Below are 25,039 nucleotides of genomic sequence, written 5' to 3' on the forward strand. Positions count from 1 at the left end.
TTGTTCCTTTAATGTAAGAAGATTTATTGAATTTCAATTTTTATTTTTAAATTTTAAAAAAGGAGCTATTTTAGGCATTTTTAGTAATTTTTTTTTTCTCTTTATTTCTCTTTAGGAAAAGTCACAGATTATGACTTTGGAGATATCTGTATCCTTAGTCTGTCTGTTCTCCCACGACCCAACAACTATTAGTGGATTTTAACAAAGGGCCTTTTTGTTTTATTTTCATGACATTTTTCTAGTAGCATCAGTCTCTGACTAAGAAACAGTTGGAACTTGTGGCCAAATATTCTTTGATCCCAGCTGTCACTTCTTAGAGTATCCCAAATTTGTTCTGTTAGAAAATAGCCAGTGATGAGCTGACCCCATGATGCCTTTGTACTCCCTCTTTACATAACTCCTTCTATATATATGGCACTATGCTTTGCCTGTCTTTCGAAAGCAGAAACTTGGGTTTTTTGGGACGAAGGGGTTAAAGATCTTTTTTTAAATATTTCACTTCAGTTGAAGACCCCAGAATTCCAGTAAGCTTCTGCTGGGTGGAACTTTGTATTTCATCTTTATCTTCCCAAACTCTAGGTTGGGGTGGACAAGAAGAAGTGGGGCGGGAGACAAAAGAGTGCTAAACCTAATAATTACTTTATAAATGTTTGTTTGAATTTGAATTTAATTAACTCAGTTTATTAAGTTGTGATCTTAAATGGTTCATAAAATTTTTTTTAGCACTTTAATTTTTCCACTTATCCCTGCTATGGCCTTTATGTCTTGATATTCCGTAGTGGTTATTTATTTCAGAGGAAATGCTATCAAGCAATACAGAATTTTATAAGCCATTTAGTCCAGTCCATAGATGAATTAATTAATAAAATCAGCAAGTATTAACTAAGCACTTAGTATGTCCCAAGCACTATGAAAGAAAGAAACATAGTCCCTTACCTCAAAGAGCTCACATGCAGAATAGCCAAAATAAAAGATGGCCCCAGAGTTGAAAGATGGGAACATGATGGGGTTTGGAGGGAATGATAATGAGTTCTTTTTTATTCATGTTGAGTTACATATGCTTGTGGGACATTTAGTTTGAGACATCCAAAAGGCATTTGGTGATATGGGACTGAAAAATCAAGAGAATGAATGGGACTGGCTATAGGGTAGAGCCCCATGAGAACTAATGAGATCACCAACAGGAAAACAGAGCAGACCTCTTAACCTGAGGTCTGTTAACTTGTTATTTAAAAATAATTTCATAACCAGCAGTTAAATACAATTGGTTTCTTTTGTATACCATATCTATTTTAAAACATTATTCTGAGAAGGGTTCCAACGTCTTCTTCACACTACTGTGACACCGAAAAAGTAAAAAATCTCAGCCATTCCATTTCTAATAGACGTGTTAGATAGAGCTATCTACATTGAGAGCAAGTACTATGGAGACTGAATATGGATTACAACATAGTATTTTCACTTTTTTGGTTGTTGTTTGCTTGCTTGCTTGGTTTTTTTTAACCCCCTTTTAATCTGATTTTTCTTGTGCAGCATGATAAATGTGGAAATATATTTGTTTAGAAAAATGGCACATGTTGAACCTATATTGGATTTATTACTTGTTGTTTAGGGAAGGGGAGGTTGGGAAGGAGGGAGAAAAATTTGGAATACAAGGTTTTACAAGAGTGAATGTTGAAAACTATATGTATTTTGAAAAATAAAAGGCTATTTTTATAAAAGAAAAAATAAAAAAGTAAATAATTCCTGGAAAAAAAAAAAGAGAGAATCCCAGTCATAGAGGAAAAACCCTCCCTGAGGATAAGGGCTAATTTTTCTTGTGTCATATCCCTAAGCACAATCTTTGTCACATAGTCTTTTGTATCCTCACTTTGCTTTATTTCTTAAACTTATTATAGTTTGTTATTTGTTGTTCTTAATTATGTTACATCAACTTATATCCACATATTATAGATTGCCCAACTATCCATCAAATTGTTTGACATTTAGATTGTGGCAAAGTCTGCTTTTCATTCATAATTTAAAAAAAAAATGATACTCTTAGTTCAGTGGATTATTTCTTATGACTAGGGCTTTAAGTTTTCTTGGGAAGTATGGGATAAGAATAGTAGGAAAAAGATTTAATGTAATTCTACATGTTGATTGAAGTAGGATAAACTGTTGCTATGAAGTATAAACTTGCATAAAAAAAATCCTTTCTAAATTTCTTCCTCACAGGTAATGTATCTTAGCATCCTCTTCTTTTTTTAGAGGGAAGAGCGGGGAAGAGTCTGTGTCTATTTTATTTATGTAGAGAGTTTCCTGAAAACCTTTCAATTTAAGAGTTCTACTTTAGAACTTTAAAAATTTTAATAAGAACTAATGTTTTTAATTGTCTGTGAAATTTGGAGGTTAAGGGACATGGACTTACCAGGGTCCCACTGCCAGCATGTATCAGAATAGAAGGGATATCCCTCCTAAGTATCTTTATAGTAGCTTTTGTTTATATTAAAATGGAATAAAATTAAAAGCAAATTTTCCAAGCTTTGCTTTGTTGCAAAAGGTTTATGTGTTTTAAGTTGGGAAAATAAACAGAACTCTATAGTGTTCTACGATAGACTCAATGTGTTCGCTGAAAAGAGTACCAGTTCTCAAGACAGAGAATCTATATTAAAATTCCATCTTAGCTTTTTAATAGCTATATGATTATGGAGAAGCCACTTGCTCTCCTGGAACATCATTTTTTCTTATCTGTTAGGATTGGACTCATTAGTCTCAAAACTCTTTCTCTATATCTAGGATTGCAACTCCCTGGGCTTCAGTTTCTCCACCTCAGGAAAATGAGGGGTTTGCACTAAATAGCCTCTAAGAGCCCTGATCTTTCCGACTTTTGGACCTGTGGAACTCTTAAGTCCTGGTGCCTTAACTTTCTTGGAACTTCTTTGTGGGTATGTGAGTGTACCACTAAAGCTTATTAGGAAAAAATTAATTTCTAATGGCTTAATCATTGATAGCTCATGAGATAATGCATGTAAAGTATTAACAATATTATTATTATTATCTTAGATTCATGGTATTATGACTTGTAAGGATACTTTCTAACTCTGTGATTCTATTATCTTTTGGATAAAACAAAGGGAAAGACTTTGGAGTACTTTTAAATTTAAGGGGGATTCTCATTTCTATCACACTCTGATAAGTTAATGGATTTTTTATTTTCTTTTTAATAGCTGAAAATAAAGGTACTTTGAGAGTTCCTTCTTAAAAATTTCTTAAGTTTCTCTTAAAGAATGTCATATGACAGCCCTTAAAAACAGACCAGTAGGAAGGTCAAAACCACCTTCCCCATAGAATTTTCCACTCTCCTATTCGTTTATTCTCAGGATGAGCAATCCACTAGTTTGATTTTCTGGTTTCTGACTTGAATGCTTTATTTCTAGAAAGACCAATTTAAGATAATCTTGTTTCATCACTATTATCTAGGGAACTCTTGATAGGAATCATGTTGTCAGTGGCATCATGGACAGAGTTCCAAAATCATTTGGAAACATAAATGCTGACTGCTTTTTCTCTCTTCAGAATGCATTTGCAGTTGTTATAATTGGGAATGAAGGATTGGATTAGACTGATAGGTTACAGTATATATAGAGAAAAGCATATCTGCAGCTTCAGCAGACTTAGAAAGCATGTGTTGAAAACATGTATTCCAAAGGCTTTGAGATAACTTGGTCAGCCCTTCTTCTCTTCTGTTTTATTAGAGATTAGTAGAAAAGTAGTGCTTTTATAATGTACAATGCAATTGGATTTTGTTTTGTTTTATTTTGTAAAAACATAAGACTGTTTTGGTGTACTAAAAATAATATAGTATTGATACATTTAAAAGCTTCTGAAAATCACTGGTCCCCAAATCACTTTTATTTTGACAATTCTTTTGTGTTGAAGTTTGGATATTAGATCTGTTGCTTAGAAATGAATTTTAAAAATAATTTTTCTTTTGAGCCAATGTATCCATGCATTTTATAACATAATGGTCCATATAGGAAAAGTACTTGAGATTCCTTAGAAATAGTGATATGTTGATCTGACGAAAACAAATTTATTATGTTTGTGAAGTACTGTTTTAGTTCTTATTCACATAGCAGAAGTTAGAAAGGAAGTATTTGATTCCATATTGAAAATGGTTGAGTCCTTCCTTACGCAGTTACCTGTCATTCCAATTCCCAGCTATTGACCATTGCATAGGCATTATTACAGCCATCTCACAGCTCATCAGAATGTAGCACAGAAATACAGAATCTTGGTATGTAGAAAGTTTAATTGTGGTATCTTCCACATCCAGTAGAGACATACTGGATTCAGCCTTTCTTTTATTTTACAATTCACTATAAAGTCGGGCTCAGTTTCTGTTTTATGCCTTAACTTTTTGCATCCCTGGAATGTAATAACAGTGTACTCACCATAATGAAATTTTGTCATTTGAAGAAAAATTGGATAGATACTGAATAAAACCACGGAGTGAGTGTTCAGCATAATTGCTCATATGTAATTGGTGGAAGTTTATGCGCTAAAGAGATGATATTGTTTTACTAATGTCTTGCCAATGAAACTGCCCTCCGTGCTACCTCAGGGAACAGATAATATTTAACTTAGATCTTGTTTGGGGGTATTATTTGAAATGCTTTGCCCATCTTAAGAGTACCGCGTAACTGCCATCTAGTATTACTACTCTTACTACAACTATTACTACTGCTACTGTGATGACTTTTAACAATGATGGAATCAGAATATTATTACTGAAAAGAACTTTAGTGTTTATGTGATTCATATTCTCATTTTATATATTAGGAATTTGGGACATGGGAGTAACTGAAATTTTTTTTCAAATTGCAAAATAATCAAATAATGTTTTCCCAATTATATGTAAAGACAATTTTTAAAAATTTTGAATTCCAGAATTTCTCCATTCGTCCCTAAGATGGAAGGCAATTTGATATAGGTTATATATATTGGAACATGTAAAGTGTATTTCCATATTAGTCCATTGTGAAAGAGAAAGCAGACCAAAAGAAAAAAGAACTTAAAAAAATTAAGAAATAAAAAAATAGTATGCATTAATCTGCATTTATATGCTTTTTCTGGAGGTGGATAGCATTTTTCTTCATGAGTTCTTTGGAATTGTCTTTAATCATTATATTGTTAAGAATCATTAAATCACTCACAGTTGATCATCATAGAATATTGCCATTACTTTGTGTAATGTGCTACTCCTGATTCTGCTCACTTCACTCTGCGTCACTTCATGCAAGTCTTTCCAGTTTTTTATCCTGTTTGTCATTTCTTATAGCACATGATTTCTTTTAGATCACACATTTGGTTGTAGCTTCTTGTAACAGAAAGAGGCTCTCTATTTTGGTAATACTTTTTTCCCAGTTCCATTGAAAAAACTTTCTGTCACCTTAGGGAAAGGTGGTATGTTACCTATTTTTGAGTTGCAGGAAGTGTGGAGGTACAGAAAATGTGTTTACATGGGTCTACACTGTAAATCTAGATAGTGACATTTAGGATTTTAGCTTTTCTTGGCCATTAGATGCTGTTGTTGGTATTCTGCTGAACATTTTTGCTTTCAGTATGTCTTCCCAATGTACCTTAAGGATTTTCTAAGTTTTGGATTCAACTCTTATTTTTTTTTTTATAAAGAGAAATGATGTAGACATTGTTCTGAGTTTGCTTTCTTTACTTATTTTTTTTTTAATTAGTCTGAAGCTAGCACTAGTGAGAACTTAAGGGGAGGGAGGGTTTAGAACTTTGCGTCTCATCTCTGAATTAAGCTTTTTTGTGTGTATGTGTTTGACAGGTTAAAGAAAGTCAAGCCGTGATGGATATCTATGACCCCCAGACCTTGGGAGTTATGGTGTTTGGTGGATTCATGGTCATTTCAGCCATTGGAATCTTCTTGGTATCTACATTCTCCATGAAGGAGACATCCTATGAAGAAGCCCTAGCCAATCAGCGTAAAGAAATGGCAAAAAATCACCATCAGAAAGTGGAAAAGAAAAAGAAGGAGAAACCTGTGGAGAAGAAGGGACGGGCAAAGAAAAAGGAAGAGAAACCCAATGGGAAAATACCTGAACCAGAATTGTTTCCCAATGTAACTGTCATCTCCAAAGACCCCATTCCTGAGACAGGTGTGGTGGTGGCTCCTATTGTGCTAGAACCTGTCAAGTCTTCAAAATCTCAAGCGGCACTAGCAGCAGTACCACCACCAAAAGCAACAGTGGGGCAACCAACCAAAGGAGTAGCACCCTCACCACCACCATCAACAAAAGGAGCATCATCTCCAACAAAAGGAGCTGCAGCAGCACAGCCAAATAAAGGCGCAGCAGCAGCACAACCAAACAAAGGAGCAGCAGCAGCAATACTACCATCAACAAAAGGAGCAGCAGCAGCACAGCCAGCTAAAGGAGGAGCAGCAGCAGTGCAACCAAACAAAGGAGCAGGAGCAGTGCAACCAAACAAAGGAGCAGCAGCAGCACAGTCAGCTAAAGGAGGAACAGCAGCAGCACAGTCAGCTAAAGGAGGAGCTGCAGCAGCACAGTCAGCTAAAGGAGGAGCTGCAGCAGCACAGTCAGCTAAAGGAGGAGCTGCAGCAGCACAGCCAGCTAAAGGAGGAGCTGCAGCAGCACAGCAAGCTAAAGGAACAACAGTGCAGCAAACAAAAGGGGCAGCAGCAGCACAGCCTAATAAAGAAGCAGCAGCACAACCAACTAAAGGAGGAGCAACAGCAGCACAACCAACTAAAGGAGGAGCAGCAGCAGCACAATCAACTAAAGGAGGAGCAGCAGCAGCACAACCAACTAAAGGAGGAGCAGCAGTAGCACAAACCACTAAAGGAGCAGCAGCAGCAGCACAGTCCACTAAAGGAGCAGCAGTGCAGCCAACAAAAGGAGGAGCAGTAGCAGTGCAACCAAACAAAGGAGCACAACCATCAAAAGGAGCAGCAGCACAACCACCCAAAGCAGTGCCACCACAAACAAAAGGAGCAGCAGTATCACCAGGAAAACCTGTAGCTGTGGCGGTGGCCCCATCTTCTTCAGTAGAACAAGGGGCAACAGCAACACCATTAGGGAAGCGAGCAGCAAAGGCAGCTCGGGCAGCAGCAGCCCAGGCGGCAGCAGCAGCCCAGGCGGCAGCAGCCGCCCAGGCAGCTGCCGTTCAGGCAGTACCAGTAGCGCCAGCATCTTCAGTGGGGCAAGGGGCACCAGCCCCATTGGGAAAGCGGGCAGCAAAGGCAGCTCGGGCAGCAGCGGCAGCAGGAGCAGCAGCAGAGGCAGCAGTGCAGGCAATACCAGTGTCACCAGGAGAGCAAGGAGTAGTATCAGCACCATTAGGAAAGCGTGCAGCAAAGGCAGCTCGGGCAGCAGCAGCGGCGGCAGCGGCAGCAGCGGTAGCTGCTGTAGAGACAGCAGTTCAGGCAGTGCCAGTAGTGCCAGCATCACCAGTGGGACAAGAGGCAGAGGTACCAGCACCACTGGGGAAGCGGGCAGCAAAGGCAGCTCGGGCGGCAGCGGCAGCAGCAGCTCAGGCAGCAGCAGCAGAAGTAGCAGTGCAGTTAGTACTAGCCTCACCAGTAGGGCAAGGAGCAGCAGCACCAGTGGCATCTGGAGGACGGGCTGCAGCAAGGGCAGCTCGGGCAGCTGCAGCAGCACAGGTAGCAGCAAAAACAGCTTCTGCCCAGGCAGTACCAGTGGTGCCAACATCACCAGTAGGCCAAGGGATCCCACCAGCACCAGCCTCAGGGGCTCGGGCAGCATCAAAGGCAGCTCGAGCAGCAGCAGCAGCAACGCAGGCAGTGCCAGTAGCACCAGTAGCAGCTGTAGTAGCAAGTACCCCTGCACCCCTGCAAGGGCAGCCTGCTTCATCCCCTAAGGAAAAGAGGAAGAAGGAAAAGAAGGTGGCAAAGGTGGAGCCAGCACCCAACCCTGTTGTGAGTTCCATACATGTCCTTTCCTCCAAGTCCTCAGTGCTTGAAGCTGCTCCCAAAGAGGTCCCCGTGGTTGCTGTTCCTCCTGTTGGCACAAAGACCAGTGCCCCTGCTACCAGTCTAGCCCATGGCAAAAAGGCAGAAGTAATTGTCAACCATGAGGAGCCAAAGAATGAAGTTCCATCAAAGAAGAAATCTTCCAAGAAAAAGAGTGAGCCAAGTAAGCCTCTGATTTCTTTATCAGACTGGATTAATAGTCCTAGTGTGTCTTCTAGGTTTTCCATTCACTTTGGCTTTTATAAAAGCCCTAGTCAAATGATGAGCATTAGTGGCGTTATGTTTTCTTGCTTTTAGTATTGAAAATACACAATCCTTCAAATGGTTTTTGATTATAGATTTACTTGTTGGGGGTTGGAGAGGTGAAGTACTTTTAAGTTTTTAAAGAGAAAGTGCAGATTTATTTGGTAAAGTTTTTTAACTAATAATTTGGTGGGAGGGGGGAGAGTAGTAATAAGACTATTTGTTCTTTTGTTGTATTTTTATAGAGATATGTCTACGGTATTCTTGTTTCAAATTCTCTTAAGTTGATTCCATAACTACTTTATTTAAAGTATTTTGACAGCCATTTGTTTATTTAACCGTGTTTTGTTTGAAATGAAATTCTTATAAGGAGTATGAAATGTTTGGAAAAGCAGCGTGTGGTTTAGGGCTTCTTTGTCAGCTAAGTTTACCTGATACTTGTTCCTGCTTGATTTATTCACAGCTTCCTCTTTTGAGGTTTTCAGCATCATAGCAGACACCATTACATGTCATTTATACTATTGGATCTATTTGCATTGTGGATCAAATTTGTAGATTTGCAGAGTTAAAAAGGACCTCAAGTCAGCCTAACCCCCTAACCAAAGAGTAAGCGCCATTTAGTTTCATAGGCAAATCCATCTTCTGCTTGAAGACTTCAGGAGTGACAGAATTTAGGTAGCCCATATTGATTTTTGGATATCTCAAAATTTAGCCAATATTTTTCTCTCTATAGCTTCTGCCCAGTGTTCAATATTTTCTTCTAAGGTTAGTCTGACACTTCTTCTTCATGACACCCCTTCAGATATTTAATAATAAATTATTTTGTTTCTGCCAAATCTTGTTTTTCAGACTTAATTATCTTCAGTTTCTTCAACCAGTACTTTGGATAATTAGTTTTTAGTTTTTTCATTATCTAGGGACACACATTTCAATATATATCCTTCCTCTATAAGACTAACTTTTTTTCTTTAGTTTATATCTATTTTCTTTTGGGATCTTAATTCTGTTAGTAAGTGTATTAACTAACCTCAGCTTCATATCCTATATAGACTTGATGAACAAGTCATAGATGATTTCATCCAAATTATGATTTGGAGTAAAGCTCTGCATTGAGTTTAAAAATGAATGACAGGGGACTCCAAAGCCTTCTGCTATTCAAGACTCCTTCCAGGTTAACAATTTTTCATTTGTTATCATAGGCATAGAAGCATAGAATCACATAATGTTAGAGCTAGAAGCGATCTCAGACAATATCTTGCCCAGGTCTTTCGTTTTATTGATCAGGAAACTAAGAATGAGAACAGTTGGTCTTCCTATTTTTATGGAGTTAATAAAGGATAGAGTTGGTCCCCTAACATAAATCTTTTGATTCCTAGGTCTCCTGTGCTATGCTATACTCTTTGAATACAGCCAACTTAAAACTTAAACTTATCTTAAAAAAACAAACATACTTTATTGATGCTTCTCAAGTCTCTCTCTTCTCTTCCCCTCTCTCCCCAAAAAGTGAAACTTCTAAAATGAAGCTAAGCAAAACAGATAAACTCATTGGCTATATTTGGCAAAAACATATTTGCCAATTTAGTCTGTCACCTGTCTGCCTAGGATTCGTCAGTTCTTTAAAGTAAAGAACAATCATTACATTTATCAGAGTTCTGATGTCTTTAACTGTTACTTTATTTTATTGTAGTTATATAAATCATTCTGTTGGTTTTGCTTGGCATTCAGTCAGCTCTTTCTAAAGCCATCTAATGATATTATCTAATCCAAGTTGTTCTTTCTAGTCCATAAAGGTAATAAGATAAATAACTTGCTGAAATCAATCAGTCAGTCAGCTCTCAATTATTAAGGACTTTTTTTAGTGATAGTACCTACCAGTTACAAGTTACAAGTAGCAAAAAATGAAATAGCTTACATTTAATGGGGAAGATAGTATGTATTTTTCAACATAAAAATAAATAAAAACAAAATAGATCAATATAAATTAATCTTAGAGGGAGTCCTAGCAGTTATAAAGATCAGGAAGGGCCTCATCTAAAAGGTAATAATTGAACTGCATTTTAAAAGAAAAGAGGAACTCTGAGATAGAGAGAATGCATTACAGGCTTGAGAGATAGCCAATACAAAGGTTATAGTACTGAGAGATGGAGTTTTATTCATGAGGAGCAAAGGGAAGACCAGTTTGATTAGATCACTGTATTAGATCACTGTACCCGGGGAGATTGGAAAAACAGGTTGAGGCCAGATTACAAAGGACTTTAAAAACTAAGTAGAAGAGTTTATCTTTTATCCTAGACAGTAGAGTTACTGGAATTAATAGAATTGAAGGGATTGATAATGATCAGAACTGCACTAATGAAAAAGTCACTATAGTTATTATATATAGATGACGTACAGTGAAGACTTGAGGTCAACCAATTAGGAGGCTTTTGAAATAATTTAAGAAAAAGTTGGTGAAGGCCTGAACTGAGGTGCCAATTGGGGGAGTAGAAAGAAAACAGTTGGTTGCAAGAGTTATCATGAAGGTAGAAATGTCAAGATTTGGATTTTTGTTTTTTTGATACATATACTAAGGGAGAGTCAGAAATTTAGTGAGAAGTCAAGATAATGCCAAGATTATGAACCTCTGACTGGAAAGATGTTGGTGCTTTCAGTAGAAATAGGAAATTTTAGAAGATTGGAGGGCTTGGAGGGGAAGAGAGAAGGTCAATGTTGGATATTTTCAATTTGAGATGCCTTCAGATAGTTGACTGAATTGTCTAATAGGCAATTGGTAACAGAACTAAAAACTCAGAGGAATTGACTGAAATTGGAAATGTAGAGCTAGGAGTCATCTGCATAGAGATAATTTCTAGGAATTGATAAAGCTATCAAAAGGAATGGAGAAAAAGAACAAAGAATCTAGGATAAAATATTGGATAACAGAATTAGGAGACATGAAGTGGATGATGAGCCAGCAAAAGAGACTAAAAGGAAGTGGTCAGATAGGTAGGAACCAGAACAGGAAAGATTAGTTTCATAAAATTCTAGAAAGGAAAGATAAGAAGGAAGAGAGAGGGAAGGAGAATCTGTTATAGAGAAGGTAATCAGCAGATAACTTGTTAACTTTGGAGAGTGCACTTTCAGTTGAATGATGAGGCTGGAAGCTAAATTCAGCAATTAGGGAAGGAAGGATAACGTCCAAGAAAACATCAGATTTAGCAATTGGGATCATTGGTCACCATAGAGAAAGGGATGATGGCAAAGGGTTGAAGAGTGTGACAGAAATGAAGGCATCAAGTTGGTTAGATAACTTTTTGAAGAAGTATGGCTGAAAAGGGAGGAGAGAGATAGAATGAACTGGAGATATAATATGGTCTAATTGAAGGCTTTTTCACAATAGGGGAGACTTGGGTATGTTTAAAGCCACCAGGAAGAAACCAATAGAGAAGGAGAGGTTGAAGACATGAGAGGAGTTGGTATTGAGGGCATATATAGAGGGTTTAACCTTCTTTGCATATAGAAAGGCTACGTCTGTCAGAGACTGGGGAACAGGAGAGAGTAGAATATTGATGTCAAAAGTTTTGAGGTAAGAATGGGAGAAGATGGAGCTCACACCAAATGGCCTTGGTTTTCTCAGTAAAGTAAGAAGTGAAATCCTTTGTAGAGAATGGAAAAAGGTGGATGGTATGGGGAGTGAAGAATATAATTTAGAATAACCTTTAGGGAGGAATAAACAATTGATCTGTTGCAGGGAGAGCCCAGTTGAAGTTGAAAAACCTGAAATGTAACCAGTCAATACAGCACATCCAACTCCATTCAAGAGTTTGTGAATATGAGTGGAGGAAGTGGATGGTGTGAATAATCTATCTTCCTTTTCCCCTTAGTATAGCCATCCCTTCCCCTGTTGTTGTCTGTCTTTTATCACATTTTAGATCATATTGGGCTTTGGCCTTCCAAACACTATTCTTGTTAGGATCATGCCATGCATTGTACATATGCCCTTTCAAAATTCAGATTTGTCAGTATACACATATAATGTTTCTGTTTAGCTACACTGATCTTTTGAGTCTGCTTCTTCTCCCCCTCTCCTCCCCCCATTTTTTCCTCATCTGAATCTATTGTGTCTCTGTTGTCAGAATTTTGTCCTTGAGGTCCTCTCATCCCTCTCGAACAAGCTTCTTTTTAGATTTCTTGAGTCACAGGCTCTTAAGTCTTTCTCTTGTTTCCTACCCCTGTCCTAATACTAGAGGACTTCAGCATAAATATCTATACTGCCTCAAATGCCGACCCTTACAACTCTTCAACTTAAATTATTTCCCATGACGTATTCCTCCACCCTACTTAGATCACAGAGGAGAGGTCTAGACCTTTGATCTTGTCATCACCTAAAAGTATTTCTTGAATTTCAGAGTTCATCAACTCATAGATTCCTTTTTCTAATCATAATCTTTGTCATCCCATTTCACATTCTCTCTAAGCAACTCCTAATTTTGCTTTTTAGCCTTATTATGGCCTTTAATACTTCAATCCCTTAGTTCTCTCCTATGTCTCTACCTAATAAATTCTCATCCCTCCTCTGTCTTGATGATTTGGCCAAGCAGTTTATTTCTAAACTTTCCATTTTCCTTTTTGTCCTCTTACCCTTTTATTGTATTGTTGACCTTGCTCTGTCAAACCTCATTTTCAGATTATCCCCACTTTTGGATTATCCCCATCTTCGGATTATCACTTTGTTACTATTCTCATGTTGCTAAATAAAGCCCGAGAAAATCACTAGTATCTACAGCATTTGATACAAATTTATGTTTTGTAATCCCAACTGAGTCCTCACTGCAGCAAAGCAGTCTTTTTATATCTTCCTACTCACTATCCTATTCCCCACAGTGTTTTTTTCTAAACTTTTTCATCCCTCCTCAAGCATCTACCTCACCTTCTCAGCTGAGAACTTTGTCTCATATTTCATTGGGAAAAAAAGAGCCCTTTGCTAAGAGCTCATTTTTATTCTCTTTCTTTTTCCTCTCAAATCACTTACTGTCTTATCCATCACCCATTTTACATGAAGAGATAGCTCTTCTCCTTGACCAAGGTATATTCCTTCAGCAGGCACAAGTGATCCTTTCCCTTCTCTAGCAGACTGCTCCCTCCTATATTCTACTCTTACTAGTCTTCACTTTTCTTCCCTGTCTCCTAACTGCTTCCTTACTGCCTACAAGCATATTTATACTACAAACTTCATTTTCAAAAATCCCTCACTTGATTTATCTATTCCTTATAACTATCCTTCCTTTTTGTCTCCCCTGAGGCAAGTGGGGTTAAATGACTTGCCCTGGTCACATAGCTAAGAAGTATTAAGTGTCTTAGGCCAGATTTTGAACTCAGATCTTCCTGGCTGGTGCTCTATCCACTGCACCACTTAGCTGCCCCTTTCCTTCCTTTAAAAAAATTTTTTTTTAATTTAATTTTTTATTTTCAATTCCAAATTTTCTTCTTCTCTCCTGCCCTTTCCCCACCCATTGAGAAACAAGAAATATGCATTTTATACATATAAAGTCATGCAAAACATTTCTACTTTATTTCTACTTTAGCTATATTGTGAAAGAAAAAAAAGACAAAAAAAAAAGGAAATATACTTCAGTCTGCAGTTAGAATTCATCAGTTCTCTCTGGAGATCTCTCCTCTTTTTTGTGATTCAACTCTTGAGAAGACTATCTATAGTCAGTGTGTCTACTTCCTTTCCTCTTATTCTCTTAACTCTTTACAGTCTGGCTTCCTACCTCATCATTCAAATGAAAGGTCATTCTCCAAAGTTACCAGTGATCTTTTGATTGTCAGGTGGACTTTTCTAAAGCCTCATCTTCTAAAGCCTCATCCTTGCTGCAGCCTTTGACACTCTCTTTTCTTTAATGCTCTCTTCTCTCTAGGTTTTTGTGACACTGCTCTCTCCTGGTACTCCTCCTACCTGTCTGACTGCTCCTTCTCAGTCTTCTTTGCTGAATCTTCATCCTGGTCACTTCCACTAACTGTGAGTGTCTCCCAAGACTCTGTCCTGGGTCCTCGCTTCTCCCTGTGTACTGGTGCACTTGGTGATCTCATCAGATCCCATATATTCAATTTATCATCCCTGTGCTGATATTTATACAGCCCTCACCTCTCTTGACCTCTAATCTCACATTAAAATGTTCATGAGACATCCATTATCTATGTTGATTGAATGTCCCATTGACATCTTAAACACTTAAAAAAGTGAACTCCTTAGCCACCCTTCTACTGAAGCCCTCTCCCTTTCCTGTCTGTGCTTGTAGTGTGCAGGTTACTACCCTCTGCTCATTTCTCTGGGCTGAAAGCCTGAGGTGTCATTCTCTGTTCCTCACTATATTATCCTCCATATTTAATCTGTTGTCTCCTCTGACACTTTTCACTACCATAGTGTGGATCTTTTTCACCTCATTCCTGGTGTATTGCAATGGGTTCTGCCTCAAGCTCTTCCTAGTCCAGTCCATGCTCCATTCAGCTGTCAAATTGATCTTAAAGCACAGTTCTGACTGTCATTCCCTATCTAGTCAACTCTACTGGCTCTTTATTAACTCAAAGATCAAATAAAAAATTATTTGGCTTTGAAAACCCTTCACAGTTTGGTCCTTTTCTACCTTTTCATTATTCTCAGGCCTATTCCCCTCTCATTTCTCTTTGATCCACTGACACTGACTTCCTTACTTTTTCTTTTACAAGACACTCCATCTACAGACCTATGCATTTTCACTGGCTTGGAACACTTTTGCTCTTTATCTCTGCTTCTTTCAAGTCCCAGCTAAATTGGATTTTGTCTTCTACAAGAATTCTTTTGGTATCTCTAGTAATGCAAATGCTTTCTTTCTGCGACTTTCTCCAGCTTATCCTCCATATAAGTTCTTTTAGAGGGAATATCTTTTTTTGGTCTCTTTTTGTGTCCTAGTACTTAGCCAATGCCTACAACATTGTGGGCACTTAACAAATGCTTGTTCACTTAACCTGATTGATTTGTAAGAAGAAGCTTTGTAATTTAGATGTGAAACTTGTATATTTTCTCCAGCTGGATTCTTGTTTTTTACCAAACATCACCATGGTTTTCCTTCTATTTTTCTTTCTTAATAATCCTCATTCAACTCTTTATGCTCAGATTTTTGGATCATCCATAGGAATATTTATTGTTCAGTGTGTTCCCCTGTCTCTTTATTCATTGCCATGTCTTTTTCCATTAATTTCTTTTCATTAAATATCACTGATAACAGTAAAGTTTTTAGAGCCTTCATTTTCCTGCTCTCTTCATATGGTCTCTGATGATCTTTTCTTAGGGGGTTCCCTGTTATATTTCAAATTCATGCTTTTGCCAGATGGCATTCCTTCCTATTGTTTATATCAAGTCATCCTCTATAAATTGTTAGTTGGGAAGTGTGAGAACTGACTCCTAGGTTCAGTGACAGATATCATTGCTCTTAATAGCATCTTCATATGTAGAATTTGAGAAACACCTTTTTAATTTTTAATTTTTTCTCTTGTCCTTTATTACTCCTTCCTGCTGGGGAATGTTTTGTGTGATGGTTTCATGTTTAATGTTTGTGGCAGAAGCCCCAACATGATCCAGCCTTCACATTCCTATCAAAGGAGAGAATTTTGCAGCTTCTCCCAGGCAAACTGCAGGCTTAGGAGTCCTTGCACTACCTCCTAGTCTCCCAAAGTAGACATTAGTAATTAGTAGGTCCCTGCTGATGCAAACTGTAGCTTCAGATGGCAGAAGTCTTTTGGTAGCCCCTCCATAAAAATTGTAGATTCCTTCCCTCCCTCCATTTGCCTTCTTTTGGTGCCCTTTTGCTTTGTACCCCAGACTCCTAGGCTTCCTAGATTCTTCTCTTGCCTGTCATCTCTTAATCTCCCCATCTCCCAAATGTGGGGCAAGCCATTCTTTGAAGTGTTTTGAGTGCCTACTATTTTCCTTTGTTTGGTTCATTTTAACCCTTTGCCTGTAAAAAAAAGCCCTATGAAATATAAACTTTCAGCTGTCTCCTGTTGCAGGAAACATCTGAGTGAGATCACCCTGTGCTTTTTTTTTTTCTTCTTTCCTTAACAGAAGTCTTTTCCCAACAGAGAACGAATTTCACAGGAGTTAAGCAGGGGAAGTTTCTGAGTCAGATCTTCCTAGTGCATCTTAATGATTTTTTCTGACATGACTTTCCAAGACATCAGATAGGCCCACATTCAAATGTAAATACAGTAATCCCTTCAGGTTCACAGCAGGGTTATGTTCCTGGAAAACAACATGAATATAAAATCCATGAATATAGATACTAAAAGCATATGAGGAAAACGAGTCTTAAGAACGAACACATGTCTGAACTGGTAGCTAGCAGTAGTCTCACATCTGTTTTTGCAACCTAAAGATCAGATTTGCATTTATAAGAACTGCATTTATAAGCTTCACATTTTGTATGGTTAAAAAAAAAAATCTCCAGAATGTCATCATTTTCCCTATAAAAAGTAAATGGCTTTATTTTAAATATTTGTTTTGGAGTAAATTTTTAATGTTCTTATCTTTGAAAAACGTCTCTAATCTTCTTGGAGAATGATGTTTTGTTTTGAGGCTGCTGTTATGAGCATAGTAGTGTAGCCCTTGTTGTGTGACCTTTGAAATTTGATTATTCTGTTTTTACTTGTTTTATATATATACTGCCCTTTAATTCACTTAAAACTTGGTAGCATCTATAAAATACCACTACCACCAAAACAAACATACATAGATTATTGAAATCATGGCTGTCTAATCTGAGTATGGATATTATATATAACTAGTAACTATAATGGCTATAGACCATATACCATATATGGTTATCCTATAATTATATTTTTAGACAGTTTTATGTAATTATATATGGATGTATAGCTATCTGTACATAGAGGTAGTTTTGGTTCTTCCTACTTATTGTATGTTTTTCTGATTTTGCTTATTTTGTCTCATTTTATATAAATTTTCATACAGATGCTAATTAGAAAGAAATTCACTCTTGTGGTATAGAGGAATTGTTTTTATATGAAAAGAGAAATGATTTAAAGGTAAAAAAATCCAAGAGAAAGATACATAAATGCTTCTCTGGATGGAGAATTGTAAAGAGTAGAACAACGTGGGGGTTGTTCCTTGGATTTGTCTTACTTGAATAGATCCAGGATGTCCTTGTTGTGGTTTTATCCATTTGTATAGCTGGCACTTTATCCTTACCTTCCTACCCTGTGCCCTCTTCTTTAGTATATCCATAAGGTCTCCTTAGAAGATTTATCCAGTGCATTAGATGGCTTCCACTTGATTACTTTATGTTGCAGGAGTTTTTCTACAGCCCATGAGCCATCCATTTGTTATCCTAGTGGAATAATATCCCAGATATAGTCTTTCTGGGGGAAAAGGGGAGACTGCTTTCTCCTTATATTGCACAGGAGGGAAATGCACTGGTTACAGGCTTAGTCCCAAAGCTTTGATACTCCATTTCTAAACTGAGCCAATTCATTCCTTAGGCAGTCTGATGACCTTTATGCTTTCAGAACCTCCCTATTGGTGCTTGCTCACCTTAGTGTAGACATTGAATCAGCTTAGCTTACTTGTAGGTTTTTCTCCTTGTCTACTACTACTGCTCTCTCCCCCTTGATGGATCATTTTCCTTGTTACATCCACTAGCTTTGGTTTTTACCATAAGGTTCCTTCCTACACCCTCGTCTTTTTTCCCATCACACATTTTTACTTGGTGAACTCATTACTTCCCAAAATTCAGTTGTCCTCTCTATGGAAATGAACCAAATCTCTTCATCTATATCCAGTCTTTCCTGAATTTCAGTTCCATTTTACCCACTGCCTATTGGATATTTCTGATTGGATGTTCCTGGGGACGTCTGAAACTCAACAAGTCGAAAGCAGGACTTCTCTTTATTCCCTAGCCTGTCCCTCTTCAGAACTTTCCTATTACTGTCAGTGGTACCACCATTCTTTCAATCCTGTTTATCATATTGGATTTTCTCTTCTTACTATTCATGTTCAGTGAATTGCTGAATCTTATAATTTCTATTTCCATAACATTTCTTGCTTAAGTCTGCTGTGTTTATATAAATCACCCTCCTACCCTAATTTAGACCCTCTTCATCTTTTACATAGACTTTTTTTTTAATAATGTAGTCTTTTATGTGACCTTTCTTCTTCTAGGCTCTCCCTGCAGAAGTGATTTTCCTAAAATGTAGGTCTGATCATTTCACTCCCTCTAGTCAGTAAACTCTAGTGGCCTTCTCTTACCTCTAGTATCAAGTATGAACTTCTCTGTTTAACATTTAAAGCTCTTTACCATCTGATCCTTCACTCTAGAGTCAAGCCATATTGGCAGCCTGCTTGGTCCTCTCTCACACATAACCCTCTATCCCCTCTGTGCCTTAACATTGTCTGCTCCTTATTTTTGAAATGTTCTTTCCTTACTTTCCCTTTTTGGAATCCCTGATTTCCTTCAGGATTCAGCTCAAGTTCTGAAGTGTTTCCAGGCTACTTTCTTCTTCCCTCTCTCCTCTCCTTCCAATCTCCTAGAGCCTTTCCTTTTAAAGTTACTTTTAATCTGCTTAGTATATATCTATATGTAACATCTCCCCGTTAGACTTTAATCTTGAAGGAAGGGACTACTTTGGTTTTGCTTGGCTTGTAGCATAAGTGCCTGGCATATAGTAGACACTAAATAAATCTTTGTTGACCAGTTGTTCTTTAGTCTTCTTGGGTGACTAGCCCCTCTTTTCTGATGTCATACATTTTGTGAATGATATCCCTCATGTTATTTCTTCCATATAGGTCATTATTTTAAATATTCTCCATCCTACATTCAACCACCATGTCTTTCACCATTGCTTTTCATATCATCCTTAACTTTGATTCCTAAGGGACTGTAATCTTTTAAGATTTGTATCATATGTAGCAACAGTAGGAGAATATTTGAATTGAAGAAATCTTTAATGTCGACAATTCAATATCATTTAAAGCACTATAGTTTCCCAAATGCAATCCAATCCAGCCCATTCTTTCTCACCATTTTAATTAATTGTGGTCATTCTGTGATTTCTATATGTATATATAGTATGTGTGACAAAATATACATGTAGTGTGTATATATACATACACATGCATACGCGTTCTTAATAGACTGACCTTCCAAGTACATGTCACAGTTTGAATATTTTTTGTTTATTTAGTTATTTCTGTAAATAATATTAGGTCAGTTCTTTTTTTAGTTATTATAGTGTAGTTATCAAATTCTGCTGTTTGATTGATTTAGCATATTAACTACAAGGAAGCATCTGGAAAAACACGGTAATTTAAAGAGAATCCCTTTTTCCTTCCTAGGACATTTTCCTTGATAGTTATGAGTAACTTTGTCAAGGATTACTTCCATTGATGTTAGCAGTAAGTCTCATCAAGCTTTCTGTAGACTTTTTAACCTTCTGTTTTATAAGGTAGTACTTCTTTTAGTCTTCCATCTCTGGGTGTTCTTTTTTTTTTTTTAAATATACAAATGGAGTTGTATTGTAAGTTGATGTTGCCCTTGACAACCATCTCTACATTTGACAACTAGATAACCTGCTTGCTAACTGTAGAATTTTTTGGATCTTTTAGCCTCCTCATTATCCTGATGGTTCTATATCTGTTAAACATTTGCAGTAAACAGTTATACTCTATCATTTTCTGTTCCTCACTTTAGATAAGTCAGGTTAAAATTGTCTTTTTCTCATTGTTATCTTTCTGATTTGTTGCTCATTTTGATCTTTACTCAGTTTGTATCTCTTATAATTTCCACTAGTCACTTCCTGTCTGTAACCAGTTTAATTTTTGGGGATCACAGAATCACAGAGTGGGATCTCTGAACAATAATCCTCTCTACAAACAGCTGAGTTACCCAGTCTTTGCTTTAATGTTTGCTAACATGTCTTATCTTTCATTTCTTATTGAAGAAAATTTTCAAAGGTGTGAGTCAGTGAGCCTTTGGTCACTTTTCTTAAATTTGAACCGTATTTTCCAACTTTCTTTTCCCCATTTTTTCCTTGTGACTACCTTGTTGAGTTTAAAGTCACAGAGTAGCAAAACCTGTGGAGTGTTCGGGGAGTCCTTTCAAGTTGTTGATAGGATTTGCCTTCTTTTTCCTTTGCAGATACTGTATAAAAAGTGGTTATTTTCATGATACTGTTGAACTCATTAAGAACTCTATGATAACAATGATAAACTATTCCTTGAAAAATGATGTTACCTACAGGTGCAAGATGAAAGAAATTAAATCTAATTTCTTTGTTTGTATATCCAAGGTGAACCTATGGATATCTTCCCATTAAGCCTATAGTTTTTCTTTGTCTTTTGGTTTCATTTATTTCAAGAATGTCAATAGTGGTATGGTTCATTTCTTATATTTGGTTGATTTGTTGGAAATCAATAACAAAAATCTCTTTGCTAAGTTAATAAATGATTTTAAAATGGTTAATTCTTAGAATTCTATACTCCCTTTCCTTTTGCTCCTTGATTGTTATTTCAGAAGTGGAAGAAGGTTTCATGACATTGAAGGCCTCAAATTCTTTATTTGTTTGTTTAATGAATTTAACAACTGGTGCTGCCAGGAGGTGCCTTGTAGGGAATATCACTTGGGATGATGAAATCTTAAATTTAATTTTAAAAGAACTTGGGCACTTGAGTGCTCCCCTCACTTTAAATATGAGGAAACTGAAGCATAGAGTTAAAATGATTTTCTCAGCATTTGAATTTGAACTCAGAACTTCTTTGTGTCAATCCCAGCACTGTGTCCTATATACCAAAGGTATCCAATTCACAGTCCACAATAGTTCCAAGTTTGGCTCACAGAACCAGATTGAAATGTAATTGTGAAATATTTAATAAAATAAACAAAAGTACAATAAAAACAAATAATCTGAATATGTGGTTTTCTAAGTCAGTATGTGCCCATGTATGGGCATATGTGTATCAGGGATCCTGATGTATGCTTTAGTAGTTCTAGTTTCCATTTGAATTTGACACCATTGCCTTACATTACATTGCCTCATTAAGAAAGTAATTGGAAATCTATAAAACAGAATGCATTTATAATTAAGTAGAGAAGTAAAATTCTAAAATTTTGAAGCTATAATAGGGTAGAGAAAGGCTTTCCCCCATCCCATTTTCATTTTTGTTTTTGGAGAAGAGAATTTTGCTAAAGTACAAATACGTATAAAATTTATTTTTTAAATGAATGAACAAGCCTTTAATAAGTACTTGCTATGTATTAAGGATTTTGCTAAGCACTGGGGATCAAATACAAAAATGAGCCAGCCCTTGAGGATCTTCCATTCTAATGGGTTAGAGACACTGCTCTAATAAGATTATATAGCCAAGCCATGGTATGAAGTTTTATGGAGAATAAAAAGGTGAGTAAAACAAAATCTGGGCTTTTAGAACTTACAGACTAGTAGAGGTAGAATAGTATCAGATTGTGAAGGGGATTGAATTTTGTTCTGCAGCTCATAGAGAGCCTTCTCAGGTTTGGGGCAAAACAGTGACATGATTAGGTGTCTGCCTAAACAGAAAAGATAAATCTAGCAAGGGGACCCGGAGTGAGAGGAGAGGGAGTGGAGATGTAAAGATGACAGTATAGACTGTTTACTTTGTCTATTGATAGCTGACATTTACCTAGTACTTTGAAATTTTCAAAGAGTTTTATATGTCTTCTTTTGCCATAGTCAGGAGGAATAGAGAAGAGATGGATAGGAGAAAATTTTAGTTTAAACCATTTTAGTAAGTGCTTACAATGTGCAAGTCACTGCTTTGTTAACATCTTTCTTTTGAGAGTTTCCACTAAAGACAGAATTTCCATTTGCATGGAATGTGAATTTAACAGTTTTATAGATAAAGGAAATCTTGTAAACTTGGCTTTAGATGAATCTATAAGGTTGGATCTCAACTGAACACTGTGAAGTGGAATTTGGGTCTGGTGGGTGGAAAGTAAAACTTGTTTATCCCTGTTTCTCTTGTTTCTCCATGAATAAAAATTTTCCATGATAATTTTTGTGCAGAGTAACAGAATGAAATAAGAACTCCATAAGAAATTCAACTCTTCAACTTTTATCAATAATCTTTGAATTATCCACCATTCTTTTACCTACCTCTTGGTTTCATGACAATCATTTCTCAGTTTGAGTTCTGTACAGAGCAATGTCTTTCTCTGCTAGCCTTTCCCTCTATTTCTTTTCTTTTCTTTTCTTTTTTTTGTTAAGCATTCAGCTTCATTGATGCCTAAATATTATGGAGACTGAACTGGAGGCTAATATATGTGACGAGGGACTAACTTATATAATGATTTAAGCTTTATAGAGCTCTTAATACTGAAAGGTAGGTGCTATTGGTATACTTATTTTTGAGGTAATGAAACTGAGGCTGAGAGAGTGTGAAGTGGGATTTGACCCTTCAGTTCACCAAGTCCAGTGCTCTGCCTGCTATGGTATTATCAAACTCAAATAGAAACTGAACCACCAGACTATAAATAAGGATCGTTACTATCACAAATTGACTGAGAAAACAACACTGTTTAAGTTCTATTGTATTTTTATTTCTTTTGTTAAATATTTTTCAATTACATTTTAAACTGGTTCCAGAAGCCTTATTTTTTTTAAAAGCATTTTATAAATGATAAAGTTCTATATAAATGTGAGTTGCTGTCATTTACAATACTACTGATAAAATTACTACTATTATAATTATTAAGTAATGACTGAATTATCTATTTGGCTTGTTTTAGTCATACCTTGTGCAAGTATAGAATTTACTCTCAAAATCAAGTAAAACTACAAAATAGAAGTAACAAATTTTTAATGACCCATAATTGTTGTAGTGCTGCAGACTGGTAATTAGGTACCAGTGGTAAGCATTTCCCAATAATGACTGCAATTTGTTTTATTTTAGGATAACCAATGGTTTTTTGCCCTTCTCATTTTGTTAATTCTTCATTATCAATAATCAGTGCCAGTGTCTGGTCCATAATTTTCCCTCATTACTCACACATATATTTATTTCCTGATACTTGAGCCCTTAGAAGACGAAGGTCTGGGATATAGCTCCCATTGGGAATTTTCTATGTTCTTTCCTCCCCATTCCCTGTCAATCTGATGAAGTCCTTGAATTGCTTATCTAGTTATGGTATCCTAGGTGCCAGAGTACTAAGGATTTAGTGCTTTGTACAGGAAATGTATAGAGAGTATGCCTGAGGGAGAGACTGCATAACAAAAGAGGAGGAACTTAAATTGGATGATGGGGATGGCACTTGAGGAGGGACTGGGTACAGTGAGGATCCATAAGAATATAGGAATATGGTGTGATTTGTTCTGAAAACAAATTGTTTGAAATCCCTCATGAGAACAATGACAAACAAAACTCCATGTCAGTGTGTTTTGCTATTGATGGTTTATTTTTATCTGAATTTATGATTTTGCTGGTTTAGAAACCAGTGTAGACTTGCAGCTGTTCCTAGCCATAGATAGTTCTAGAGAGCCGTTTGAGGCACTGGAGTGTAACAAGTGTGGGGAAGGAACATCAACTCAGGGCTTTCTGATAGAGGCTTGTTCTCTTTCTTTCCATTGAACCACACTATCTTTCTGAGGATACATCTTTATATTTCTGTACCTCTCTACAATCCATATTTATGCTAAATGTCTCAGAAATCTTAATGCAAGTTTTAAGTTATTAAAGCTTAAAATGTCACTAAGGATTTTGAGGACATTTATTTAATATTATGGTTTATGAATTTTTAACTAGGTTATTTCTGTTGATTAATTTCTTGGCTATTTTTTCTGCTTGTTTAATGTTAGTTTATTTTATTTTTTCTCTGAATAAATATCGAGCTTATTGGTACTCAAAATTTTTAAGTGAAGACAATATTCACTTTTCCCAAGTTTGCCTCCATATAGCCAAATAAAATCTCATGTCTATCAGCACTATGCCTTTATTGTTCTCTGTTTTGGAAATGTTGTAAAATTATAGGAAAGCAAGTTGTAATTTCCCCCCTCATTATTTAGATGCCATTGGTGTAAATTAGAAACCATACCCTGACAAGAAAGAATTCCTTGTTGTTAGCACCAAAATTGAATGCCTAGAGATTTAAAATCATGACTATAATAGGGTTAACTGATCAAGAGTAAACAGGATCCAGCTTTTAAACCTGCATTAACTGGACAAATTTTACAGTCTCTAGTGTCTAAGGTTTATTAGAAACTTAAGGAAGTGATCTGCTTTTCCTAGGAAAGCTTATTGTTTTACTAATTGTTCTATAATTCCTATTCCTTGGTTCTAAAATTCATGCATACATGGCAATATAGATATGTGGATAGTCAAATTTTCTAATACCCATTAGCCCAACACAGAGCGTAGTAGATGTCCAAAACAAATAGCAAGAAGGGACCTTAGCTCCTCTGACCCAATCCCTCATTTCAGAGTTGAGAAAACTCTGGCCCAAGTATATTAAGTTAGTTATCCATTTCTAACTTGTCTATAGAAATAGACAAGTTGAAGGCACCTCTATTTTTAGTCCCCCAGGTTCATAACTCTAGCATTACTTTTGACTCCTCATTCTTCCTTATTCACATGTATAGCTGCTTGCCAAATCTTGCCATTTCTACCTTTATAACATCTCTCTCATCTCTCTCCTCACTTCTCATGCTACCACTAATTAAATTAGGGACTTTATCACCTCTTGCATAAGTTGCAGTGGGCCCCCCCGCCCCCCATTA

At 36.7% G+C, this 25,039-nt stretch overlaps 1 protein-coding gene across 2 annotated transcripts in view; it reads left to right on the top strand.

The window, feature by feature from the left end:
* RRBP1 (ribosome binding protein 1) overlaps positions 1–25,039 on the top strand; it is a 118,179-nt gene that overhangs the window by 16,140 nt on the left and 77,000 nt on the right. Inside the window, exons 1-2 of one of the 2 annotated variants that reach the window (XM_023494879.2) lie at positions 2,779–2,927; positions 5,834–8,180. In XM_023494879.2, the coding sequence (XP_023350647.2) occupies positions 5,855–8,180 (2,326 nt within the window). In that variant the 5' untranslated portion in view covers positions 2,779–2,927; positions 5,834–5,854. Of the gene's footprint in view, positions 1–2,778; positions 2,928–5,833; positions 8,181–25,039 lie in introns of those variants that run through there. The other variant, XM_031951073.1, reaches the window with a different exon arrangement.

The sequence above is a fragment of the Sarcophilus harrisii genome, chromosome 2 (assembly GCF_902635505.1).
Source record: "Sarcophilus harrisii chromosome 2, mSarHar1.11, whole genome shotgun sequence".
Classification (NCBI taxonomy): Eukaryota; Metazoa; Chordata; class Mammalia; order Dasyuromorphia; family Dasyuridae; genus Sarcophilus; species Sarcophilus harrisii.